The sequence below is a fragment of the Hydra vulgaris genome, chromosome 02 (assembly GCF_038396675.1).
Source record: "Hydra vulgaris chromosome 02, alternate assembly HydraT2T_AEP".
NCBI lineage: Eukaryota > Metazoa > Cnidaria > Hydrozoa > Anthoathecata > Hydridae > Hydra > Hydra vulgaris.
This window is the reverse complement of record NC_088921.1, coordinates 54,374,030-54,386,859: the sequence shown is the minus strand read 5'-3', so window position 1 is coordinate 54,386,859 and position 12,830 is coordinate 54,374,030. Positions and strand designations below refer to the sequence as shown.

At 25.5% G+C, this 12,830-nt stretch overlaps 2 protein-coding genes across 2 annotated transcripts in view; both read right to left on the bottom strand.

The window, feature by feature from the left end:
* LOC100203542 (DNA damage-binding protein 1) overlaps window positions 1–6,987 on the bottom strand; it is a 52,185-nt gene extending 45,198 nt beyond the window's left edge. Inside the window, exons 1-2 of the mRNA XM_065791394.1 lie at window positions 6,631–6,987; window positions 6,333–6,443 (exon numbers count right to left, since the gene is read on the bottom strand). Of these exons, the coding sequence (XP_065647466.1) occupies window positions 6,333–6,443; window positions 6,631–6,840 (321 nt within the window). The 5' untranslated portion in view covers window positions 6,841–6,987. The remainder of the gene's footprint in view (window positions 1–6,332; window positions 6,444–6,630) is intronic.
* Window positions 6,988–8,167: 1,180 nt separating this feature from the next.
* LOC100201904 (vacuolar protein sorting-associated protein 52 homolog) overlaps window positions 8,168–12,830 on the bottom strand; it is a 41,580-nt gene continuing 36,917 nt past the window's right edge. The window contains exons 12-21 of the mRNA XM_065791393.1: window positions 11,953–12,144; window positions 11,718–11,873; window positions 11,498–11,616; window positions 11,303–11,426; window positions 11,159–11,227; window positions 10,896–11,030; window positions 10,091–10,165; window positions 9,278–9,374; window positions 9,019–9,137; window positions 8,168–8,406 (exon numbers count right to left, since the gene is read on the bottom strand). Of these exons, the coding sequence (XP_065647465.1) occupies window positions 8,260–8,406; window positions 9,019–9,137; window positions 9,278–9,374; window positions 10,091–10,165; window positions 10,896–11,030; window positions 11,159–11,227; window positions 11,303–11,426; window positions 11,498–11,616; window positions 11,718–11,873; window positions 11,953–12,144 (1,233 nt within the window). The 3' untranslated portion in view covers window positions 8,168–8,259. The remainder of the gene's footprint in view (window positions 8,407–9,018; window positions 9,138–9,277; window positions 9,375–10,090; window positions 10,166–10,895; window positions 11,031–11,158; window positions 11,228–11,302; window positions 11,427–11,497; window positions 11,617–11,717; window positions 11,874–11,952; window positions 12,145–12,830) is intronic.

Sequence of the window (12,830 nt, the reverse complement as noted above, 5' to 3'; positions counted from 1 at the left end):
AATACATAACATTTTTTCTGACTTACAAAGTTATGAAACTTAAAAAACATGTTTTTATATTTAGAATTACTTATTTAGAAATACTAAATATTACACCTCTTAGTTATTAATTATTTAGAAATACTAATTATTACACCTCTTCTAATTTGCTTTTTACACTGTTGACTAAAGTTCCATTATGAGAAACAATTACTGCAACAACTTGTTCAGCCCTAACTGGATCTTGTTCTGCAACTCTCTCTAAATTTCAGACCAAGAACTGTTAAATACTTTGTACACAACTTTTCAGAACTTTAATATAAAAATGAAGACTTCAAACACATTTTTGAAGCCGCCAGCTAAGTTGAGAAGATGCTTTTCCTTTAATTTTTCTAAATATAATTTGTTATGGCCTATGATTTGTTAAAGTTGTAAAGCTTTACACATCATTTTTTTCCTTTATTCCAGTTTCCTAATTTTCTGCACTCATGCAGAAAAGTACCTAAACTTCTTATGGTGCAGTGAAAGTTTACATTTCTTAAAATGCTGAATTTAAAATTTTGCTTTTTAAATTTTCTTTTGAATACTTAATAAAAAAATTGGAATGTTTTCTTTGTAATAGCTCAGCAGGAAATTGAAATTAAATTGCAGATCAATCATTTGTCAATTAGTAATGATAAGCAGTTATTTGTCAACCAGTCATGATAATCAATCATTTGTCAATCAGTCATGATAATCAATCATTTGTCAATCAGTCATGATAATCATTTGTCAATCAGTCATGATAATCATTTGTCAATCAGTTATGATAATCAATCATTTGTCAATCAACTATGATAATCAATCATTTGTCAATCAGTCATGATAATCAATCATTTGTCAATCAACTATGATAATCAATCATTTGTCAATCAACTATGATAATCAATCATTTGTCAATCAGTCATGATAATCAATCATCTGTCAATCAGTCATGATAATCAATCATTTGTCAATCAGTCATGATAATCAATCATCTGTCAATCAGTCATGATAATCAATCATTTGTCAATCAGTTATGATAATCAGTTATTTGTCAATCAGTCATGATAATCATTTGTCAATCAATCATGATAATCATTTGTAAATCAGTCATGACAATCAATAATTTGTCAATCAATTATGATAAAAAACATTTTCATTTAGCTAATAGTTGGTCATCTAAAAATTTTAAACCAAAAAAATATTGTTGATATTTTTGTATTTCAAAACCAGGATTCCCATTATTAAAACTGGGGCTAAAATTAAGGATTTTAAGGAGATTTAAGGAGATATTTTCCTAATATTTAAGGAGATTCGTTCGCGAACGACAATTTTTTGAAGGAAAAAGTAAGGAGAATTAAGGAGAAAACAATTATATTAAAAACAGAATCTTTCTTTTTTCTATAAATTTTAAATACAAATAGATAAACTATTATAAATGAATATATATATATATATATATATATATATATATATATATATATATATATATATATATATATATATATATATATCATCGTCAACATATAATTTTTTTTTTTTTTCCAACAAGTTTCTTTTTTTTAACATATAGCTTCTCTAGTAACTCTTGTTTTTTGCAAGTGGCTCTTTTTAATGCATTAGATTATGATATATCAGCTTTAATGTCATCTGAATGGAAAAGGAATCATTAAATAATGATATTACATTTGGTGATATAAACTAAAAAAACATTTATATTCAAGGCATAAACCTAAGGCTATTCTTTTTTCAGCACGGAATCCAGTTTCATCAGATGACTTCTTTAAATTCTCAATTATAGATAATGTCTGTCAAATTTAAGTATTGACAATTTCAATATCTTCCATAACTTTTCCTTTTGCTTCCTTTTTCAATGTTTTTTCTATAGACAGGGTTTTTGAACATTGATCATCAAAATACTTCTTTTTTTGTTTGCAGTAATCTAATTAATCTTTTGTTATTTCAACTTCATGAGCCATGAACCCATGAAATGTGAGGTAATCTTGGACATATTGTCATCTTTCAGACTTTTGTTGCTGTTAAAACCACATTCAACTTGAGCTTGTCCATGCGATAAAATGAGGACAATTTAAAAATGTGCTGTAGATTTGCATACATCTTTAAATCAGTGTATTCCCACAAAAAGTAGTCCAAACAATCCATATCTTTATCAAAAGTCAAAAATACTTTTGTTATTAACGACCATACTTTTACAGAATCTGGAATATTCTTCCTTAGCTAAATCACCAACAGAAGCTCTAATTTTCTTGAAAGTAACAAGCTTCATCAACAGTTTGTCAAAAAAATAATCACACTTTTCTGTGATATTCAACCACAAACAATGGAGAAATACACACCAGACAGCAAGCAACCAGTGAAGACAAAGGGCTTTTCCATATAATATGATTTCACATTGAGACACCAAAATTACATATTTCCTTTTTGAACTTGTCCATTTGAACATCAGTAATCTTTGTCTTACTTTTGAATTGCTGCAGATAATCCTTCAATGAAAAACTAACATTAATCTTGCTGGTTGAAAGCCAGTTTGTGTAATTAAACAAATCTATTTTTAACAAAGACGTTGTAGTTTTGTCATTTAAAAGAAACATCTAACCAAATGAACTTCGCATAAAAGTTGCGTAATAGTTCTTCAAGAGTCACCACCAGAAAAGGAGCCGTTGGTTTATCAGTTTGAAAAGAAACTTGAAGAAAAAAAAAATGCAAGATTGAAAATAACATTTTGCGATTTTTTCTCAAAATTTTAAAAATAATATGAAAAGAATATCTCAGAATATTTCTATACTTTTGTAATAAAACAAAATATATTACATAAAAAGCAATAACATTGCATCTGTATCAAATATCACCTACCAAGGAATGTATTTAGACTGCCACTAATTTCTTCAAAAAACTTCAACTTTAAAGAAACTAAAACTTTATTTGTTTGAGTACTTAGATGTTCAAAGTTGGTATTTTGCCCTGATTTACCAAGTCCAGGTTCCTTACTCTTTGGTAAAGACTTCCAGTAGTCAACAAGACTACTTTTGACCAAACCTCTATTGCTTTCTTGGCAACACTTTGATTTTTAGCCTGTCAAGTGCTACAAAATATGTAAGGAAAATATGTTGCCTCAGCTATTCTTTCATAATCACCTGCTCTTGATGGACTTTGATACATTGAAGACATTTAGTACATTAAAGACATTAACTTCTTTAAGTTCCAATCTGTAGTATCACCAGTTTGTAAGGACCCATTGATAGTATGTAAACCACAGGCAATATCAATGAGTGTATTTAATTCATTGTTATGACATTCTTTGTTGAGCATTTCCAAAAACAGTTTATTTACATTAGAGATATCCATAGAAACTTGAAGCATTTTTTCAGCATTTAAACTAGTCATGCAGGATTTAAACATATTTAGAATATCTGGGGCTGCAGCTTTTCCCATGAACTCTGAACTATAATATCTTGTACAAACAGTATTCCTCTCTTCATTCCAATAGCGCACATGTAAGTCTATTTGACCTTTCTTTACAACTTTATTGTAAGGCTTATCAAAAAGACATACAAAGTTATCCAGCAGGGTAAGATCTTTTATCAGAATTTTTTTAAATAAGGGGCAAGACCATGAGTTACAATATAGCCAGATTTTGTTCGACCACATAAAAAGTCGCTGGCCATTTTGCTATCTGGAAACATCAAAGCAAATTGTTTGGACTTATTCTCACTTGATCTAAAAGAGTATTTGCTTTGAACAATATTTAAATACCAAATTAATTCTGCTTTCAAAACTGCTTCCTTCTGAAGCATATCTGAAATGATATATTGCTTTGATGAGGTAGACTTTTGTGGTACTGATTGCAAAGTCTCTTTGAACACAATAACATAACCCTCTTTAGGCAATCGCTTTACATCATATTATTTCATACAATTACACATTTGAATATATGATTTTTTTAAACTTATTAGGAATATTAAAGACTTTATTCAAGATCTAGGTGTGTAGCAAAGTGTAAAATTATAGTATAGAAATTTCCTAGAGTTACCAATATGGTTTTTTAAAATTCTTAATAAGTTTTGCACTCCGTAAGTGTGGTTTAACCGTAAAAAATATTTTACTCTGCTGCAACAGATTTTTTGCACAATTTGATAAATCAAGTGTTTCCATCAATACATTTATACATCTAAGGTACTTAGGTGATTATTTAATATTTAGCTTTATTTAATTAAAGTCATAGTTAAAAAATCAAATTTGCACGATTCAAATTTTAAAAAAGCACGAAAAAATTTTGATTATTGCAAAATAATTTATATTGGGCATTGGTAAAATCCGGAATGCAGAGATGCGGAAACTTTCAATGGGTAAAATGGGTAAAAGAGCCTTTATACCCATGCCTGCTAATGAGAACAATTTGAAACAAAATTTGCATCTTGCAAGGCTGGTATATTTATCTTTCTGAAATCAAGAAGTGCAACTATCATTATCTAACGAAATATTCCGGAAACTTTTATATTTAGGCATCTTAAGGTAATTAGTGAAATAATATAACAATCTTTTTAATATGAAGTTTGTTTAGCATCTTGCTAATGGTTATTTCCCTAAAGTATATATATTTAGCTATAATTAAGTGTATTTATATATATATATATATATATATATATATATACATACATACATACATACATACATACATACATACATACATACATACATACATACATATATATATATAGCTTTAATTAAAAAAGAGGGTCAATAAATACTTATCCCTTATAGCATGGTGTTAACTTGTTAAGAAAACAAAATAAAATTATTTAAAGAAAGTGAAAGTTAAATACAAAAAGCCAAAAAAATACATTAAAAAACTTACTCTAATACTCAGAGGGCTGATATAAGATATATATGTGTGTGTATATATATAAATATATATATATATATATATATATATATATATATATATATATATATATATATATATATATATATATAACAAAAGTATAGGATTTTAACTCATCAAAGATGTAACTATGCTTCTCTATAGATAAGTATAATCCATTTGCTTTAATAAAATTTCCTAGATGATAAAAAAAAAAAAGAAAGTAAGGAGAAATTAAGGAGAGCAGTCAAATTTTAACTTTTTTAAAAGTTATTTAAGGACTTTTAAGGAGTTTTTTAAAGGATATTTAAGGTTTTTAATGAGGAGTGGGAACCCTAAAAACTTATAAAGAACTTTTCTATCAACTCAAAATTAATAGTATTTTAGAGTTCTTGGAAAAACACTTAGAAATTTGCATAAAACTTTTATATTTACATTTGAATAGAAAATTGTTTAAAAATGTGTGATTGTAGAAAATACGCATTACATCGTACATTTGTATTACTCAAACTATCAAGAAAAACTATTAAATAATTTTCCAATTTTTATTGATCATAACTAGTGTTTCTTAAAAAAATCTTATCCTTCTAAAAGTCATAATTAAGTTACTAATAAAATACATTTATAGAAAAAATGGTTGAGACAATGGTATGTACATTACCTCAAAAAATGCTTTGGACAATGGTATGTATAGATAATGATATATATACTTAAAGAGGTTTTCACAGGATATTTCAATGACATTAAGATCCTAATTTGGCATTAAGATATCACTATGGTGACATTATGGTACATTAGACATTAAGGTATCATTATGGTGACATTATGACATATGAAGTGACATTATGACCTAAAAAGTGGCATTATAACATTAAGTGACATAATATTTAAGTGACATTATGACATTTATAGTGACATTGTGGTATCAGTATATAAAAAACTCTGATTCATTGACATCTCTATTTATTCAAACTATAAAGTCTTATTTAATCTATTATCGTTTTTTTTTTTCTTGTTTCTTTTTTTTGACACTATTTATAAAAACTTTGCATTTAATCAAAGTCCAATTTATATAACTTATTTAATTTATGTAACATATTATATTTAAAATTTTAAACTTAAACTTTATAAATAAAAATTAAAACTTTCAAAGTTGATGTAATTTCAAAATGTCAGATAAAGAAGTCAAAAAAATTAAATTTTTATGACTTCTTTATCTGACATTTAAATCTAGAAAATTACAAAGCTGTCTCAAAAAAAAAAAAAAAAAAAAAAAACTGTGTTTAATTACAAAACTGCGTTTAATTACAAAACTGTGTTTAATTTATTATTCTTTATGCTAGAGGTATGAGATGTATATAAGAATTGTGAATTCAAAAGACTTAACAGCTGTGAATAAATAAAACAAAATATTCATTGAAAAATCATTTTTAATAGTTTAGGTTTTTACCTGCACATCACCATAAGCTTTTGTTATAATATCACCAGTTTCTGCTTTATAAGCTAATATAGCAGTTCGATACCGCTCAGTTAATATAAAAAGCAAATCTTGGTTTTCATTCTGAATACGAAAAATAATTTAAAATAAATCAGATTATCAGATAAATTCAACAAACTTTAAATTCATATAAATATATGAATTTATTTTTATTTAAACTTATCTATGTTTATATTTATATACTTATTTATGTGTATGTTTATGTATTAAGTATGAAATATAAATATATATTGAACTTAAAACAACTCACTTGAGGTCTGAATAATTGCATAACTGCTACTCTCCCATACACATTTAAATCAAATTTAGGTTGCAGACCCTCAGGAGTTACCATATGTAACTCTAATTTATTATTTTTAGCAACTATCAAATTTAAGTCTGTTGGGCCTGTAAAGTGACCAGTTACTGTAGCATTGATCGCAGTTGCTTCTTGTGCTGTAACAACATAGTTATATGCCATGTTTTCTTTCTCTGAAAAACTTTAATTATTTAATATAAGACACTGGAACATTGAAACTGAATGTAAACTATAATGCAATCACTTTACAGTTGGCATTAAACAAATAACGGAAGCTTCTTTAGTTTGCTTCAACTTAGTTATTAAACTGACATATTTTACAGTCAAAATAAAAAACTTTAAAACGCAATAAATTTTGATGGAACATAACAAGGAAAAAGCCTAGCAAGCTATTCTGAAAAGTTAATTTTTTGAAAGCTTTTATTCATTTTTTTGGTCAATGATATTATCACTATTCCAAAAATTTACAATTTAGTATGAAATTCAAAAAAAGGCTCAAAAATTTCAAAAAGACTTAAAACAATCCTATTTTTACCTAAACTCTGTAGCCTCTATCTGAGTTCTAAAAATGTTAACTGAAGTTCTAAAAAATGTTAAAGAACTTGATGTTAAGAAATAATTGAAGTGATAAAAATTAATTTAAACTAATTTTTCAACTTGAATTATCCAAACTCCTGGTTAAAATGATACATAATCTAACTTAAAAAAAAGATTCCAGGTACCTAAGTTTTCATGAGCTTCTAAACATTTTATGAGTAGGAGATTCCAGATTTAAAAAAAATTGAACTTAAAACCCTAGCATTCTTAGAAATTCAATCTATCCTTGTTGGACAGGAAATTATTTTTTTTTAAATTATACAAAAAATTTAAATAATTTTCCTTTGTTCATTTTGTTAATTAAATATAAATTTTTAATTATTATATAAAAAATAATACAAACAATTGATATTTAGAAAACAAAAAAACATCAAAAAAAGGTAATCATGGAAAATTAAAGTTTTTTATTATTTATATATATATATACAAAAAATTTACAATTCAAATAATACATATTACAATAACAATTTATAGCAACTATAACGCATGCGTGTATGTGCAACTTTGATTAAAAAAAGAAAATGTCAAAGATTTTATGTACACACTGCCACAGTGCAAAGCAACACTATAATTTTTTAATTTATAACTACTTTAATAAAAATTTGTCAGCAAAATTTAACAAAATAAAAATAAATAAAACAAAATAAATTTTTATTTATATACTAGAAAATAAAACAAGATTTATTTTGGAAAAAATCTCTTTAAACTAACGTTGTGTAAGTTTTATGTTCAAACACTTTTTAAAATTCAAAATATTAATGCTTTAAGAGTATTTTAAAACAAAAACTAAAAGTGGAAAATAAAAATGAAATAAAAAGGATTCACAACATTAAACATGTACAACTGATACGCTAAAATAAAAAAAAAGAAGTTAAAAAAAAGAAGACAGCTAAAGAAAATATTTCCTCTTTTTTTCTAACATAAAAATATAAAGAAATACAAGAGAATATATGGTAGTATACAATTCTCTGAAAATGCACAATTCTAAAAAGTTGTTTTATGTTTTTTAACTTCAACCATAACGTGATGAATATTAATCAAATCACTACGAGATGATAGTCTATTGAATGGCGTATTAGATAAAATCTTCTGAAACCGATGGTAGTATTGAATAAGCTGGGTTAACGTAGCCTGAAATAAAATTTAAAAAAAAAAATTATACAAACACAAAATACAATTTTGCAGGTTAAATTTTTTTTCTAGATAAATAAGTAACCAATCAGAATAGAACATTTATGTTGGTAAAAAAGAAGGTTAATTATATTTAAATATGCCTGTATGCCAATAGCTGTCTCATTATTCTCATAAGTTATATAGATGATAATAAAAAACTAATATATAATTTATTACAAAGTACCAGTAAATAAATATTAGCTAAAAAAAAATTAACTTCTTTTGGATCAAAATTTTTTAAATAAAGTAGCTATGTTATAATTTTATTTTCTTTGGTAAAAAATAAATATCGTTAATGTTTTAATAACATCTTTTTAATGTTTTAAAATTTTATATTACAATTCAAAAAAAACATTATTTATGTTTTAAAACTTTTTTTTTTAAATTATATTTTAATTTCAATATAATTTTTTTTATAAAGCTTTAAACTTGAACTCTTGAACACAGTTCTCAACACTTTTAATGATAATTTTTTATGCCATCATCATATTAGTGACAATATTTATAATTTAGAGTAAAAACGAGTAGTTATAAATTTGCAAATAAAAAATTAAAATCAAATCAAAACACCTGAAGAATGTTATTTCCATTTTTAAAATTAGAGAATGATCTCATTATATCTTGATTTAAATTTTCTATTGCACTCTTCCAATGTAAAGAAAAATCACGAATTATCTGTTCAATTAAACCTAAAAAATGTATTTAGAAATATAAAACAAAAACAACTTTACAGTAACTTTCAACATTCAACATTGAATGCAATTCAAAATAGAGAAATGTATTGTCTATTTGTTTACAATTTAGCTGTTAAAAGTAACAAAAAGATCACCTTCATTAACCTTGATTTGACTTGATTGCCCTTTCTCTATTAAAGGTTCTGTTTCGTTTACAAAACGCATCATACCAATGAAGTATGATGATAACACCTTAAAGATAAAAAATTTAAAAAAATTATAACACTATCATCTGCACTGTATATAATATTTTAAAAAGCACATGTATTTCTAACTTTCTAATTTCATCACTTTTTAAACAATAATGCTAATGCCGATTGTTCCAAAATTTCAATAAAACAATTAAATATAACTAAACTGTTTATTGAACCTACAACTTTCGGAATTAGGGTCGGAATTTGGCATTAAATGTCGACTTTATGTTTCCTAATTCTGAGGGCTGAACCTAAATCCTTTTATTCAATTTTTTGAATTGCATTTTTAAATATCTAAAAGTGTGGTTTGGAAAAAAACAGAAACAAAATTGATACTTTTGTTTTATACTTTAATACATCACTTATTTTTTTCTAAATTTAAATGTAGTGACCCTTTTGCCTTGATTTTGGAATCCTTGAATTTCAAAGCAGTTTTATTAGATGCATTTTTTTCGGAAAATTCAAAACTTTATTGAAAATATCAAACTTTTTTGCTAGAGTGTACATTTACATGACTTTCCTATTTATGCGGCAGTCTATAACTTCTACACTAATACAGGGTAGTCTATACCTTCTATGTTTATATATGTTGGTTTATAATTTCTACAGTTATGTGTATGGTGGTATATATTTTCTACATTTATGTATGTTGGTATAATTTATACATTTATGTACAGTGGTATAATATCTATATAAATGAAAAAACCTGTTTACCTCTTCAACATATTCTCTTATTTTATTATTGAGTGTTTCATGAAACCCTTGTTTTGCTTCATCATTAGTTTTTTCCTAAATTTTAAAGCACAAAATTTGGAAAAAATAAACAAAAATTATGTTATTAGATTATTAAGGTTATAAAAATATAGTAAAAAATTTTTAAAATTATTATTTATTACATTTAAAAAAAATCCCAATTAAAATTTTATTTTTTGGTAACTTAAAATTTTATTTTTTGGTAACTAATGCAAGTAATCTAATCTAGTAAGTAAATTATCCATTTGATGACCGAGCTAATTTTTTTATAATATATTAATGGTATCAAAATTATAGATTGCAAGATAAAACGTCTTTACATTATTAATATTAGAAATATTACAAAAAAAGTTACCAAAAAATAAAATTTACCTAAAAATTTGAAAAATAATAAAACTAAATATTGATGAACATCATTTCAAAAAAAATAAGTAAATAAATAAACTGCAGAAATGTTAAATTATATAAAGCATTCGGATATATAAAGCATTGTAACATTAAACTACTGTGATTAAAAACTATTATGCAAAACTATTATGTCATACAACCTTTAACTATTGGTAAAATAAAAAAGAACTTTATTTAAAGTTTTTTAGGCAAAAAAACATTTTCTAACGTTTTTATGCAACAAAAACATGTCTTGCCACCTGATTAAATTCAGTAGTAGAGTTAGTTAGAATCAGTCATTAAATTTATTTATAAAAATAAATTTATATATTTTTTATAAACTATAGTAAAAAAACTATATAAATTTAAATTAAAATACCGCAATAACTTGAAGCATAGTATCATAATTATTTATCAAAAATACAAGATGATGCTTTCGCTTAACAAACTCAGATGCTCTTCGAAGTATAAAATTTTCTACTTCGAGTTGCATTTGCCCAAGACATTTTCCAACCTAAATAAAAAGAAAATACATTTTTTTAAATCAAACTTCTCAACAGTCATTTTTCAGAATGTGTTGTAATGATATTTTTATAAAAAGAATTCAAAATATAAGCAATGAAATTTTTATTAAAAAGTTACTCGATCGTCATGGAAGTTTTCGTTAAGGTTATTTATTGCACTAGAAAACTCTGCATATCTTCTTGTGATCTAGAATAAAAGGCTTCAAGTTTCATAGGTAGAAACATGTAAACAAAATAGTATAACAACATTTCAAATAATTACATAATGAGGATGAATATCAATGTGACCAAGTTTTTGAGAATCTAATTGTTTAACACTCTGTGCATTCATTTCAACCAACTTCATGAATCGCGGCCATAACATGTCTAACAAAGTTGACCAATAGCTGTAGTTAAAAGAAGATTAACAAAACTCTTTTGCTGAATCAAATTAAAATAAAATGAAAAAAGTTACTACCTTTCTAATACAGGTACATCACGCTTTATCATTATCATTTTGTAACGATGAACAATTTGGATACACAAAAAAATTCCAATAGCATCAAAACTTGAGGCAATATAGTTGCCCATATGCTTCTAGGCAGTTTTTAAAAAAATCTAGTTTAAGTAAAAATCATAAAACATTATGAAGAACAAAAAAATTCTTTAATAATTACATTAGAAGAAAAAGTACTTGCCATGAAGAGTGTAACAACTTTACCCATAACAGATATAAACAGTTCATTTGCTTGATTGCCTGACACCAAAAAAAAGTCACATAAAAATAAAAACTCTCTGCAAACATTGTCCAGCAATGCAAAATGCTGACTTCGAAAAAGACATTCATACGAATACTAAATTTGAAAAAATGATTCATGATTAAGCAACATAACCATACTATGATATCAATTAAAACTCTAAACATTTTATTACTCTTTTATCTGTTTTTTGAGATGTATGCGGTACAATTATAGGTTCTTCTAGAAGATCAGTTAAAACTTGTCCGCGTCCTCCCAAACTAAAAATTGTGGAACGATTTTTTAATGTAGTCTTGCTTGAAAAAATTCCAGCTTTTGATGAATCTTCTAAACCTATTAAATCATCTTTTCCTGGAACATCGTCGAACTTTACATAAAATAATGGGAAAAAAAACATCAAGTTTTAAATTAATGCATACCAATAGTAATTACATTATATTTTAAACTTTAATTAGTTATAAAGTTAACAAAAAACAAACTAAAATTAGCATTTTAGTCTGTAAAAACAAAAAAAAAACACACACACAACTTTAAATATTACTTTTGTATACTTTATGTTTGAATAGACAACACACATAGGAGTATACTTTTTTTTTACTAGATATAATATCATTAAACCAAAAAAAAAAAAAGAAAAAAAAAAAGAAAACAATACTGCTGCACACTAGGGTGGGTTGTACTTTTTTTTTTGGTGGATATAGTATGATTGGTGGAGGATGTCCAATATTTGGGCATGCTCTTATATCTTATATATATATCACAAAGAAATTGGGCCACATTTGCATGCAAGATGGTTGAATTTTGGAAATAGAATGTTTACTTTGGTGCTCAGAAATCATACTTTCAGTTGCAGAAACAAAGTCTTCAACTTCAGGAGGAGTTCATCGTTGGAGTTTATGCGCCACTTTCATTTGAAATCAAAGTAAAGTTTAAGTGGACTGAAAGCCCTGACCATATACTCAAGCAATTAAAACTTCTTTGTCATCAAAGACTTAAAGTTAAAGACATTGTAATGCCCTATGTTTTATCATCTTCATGAAATGCTCATAGTGT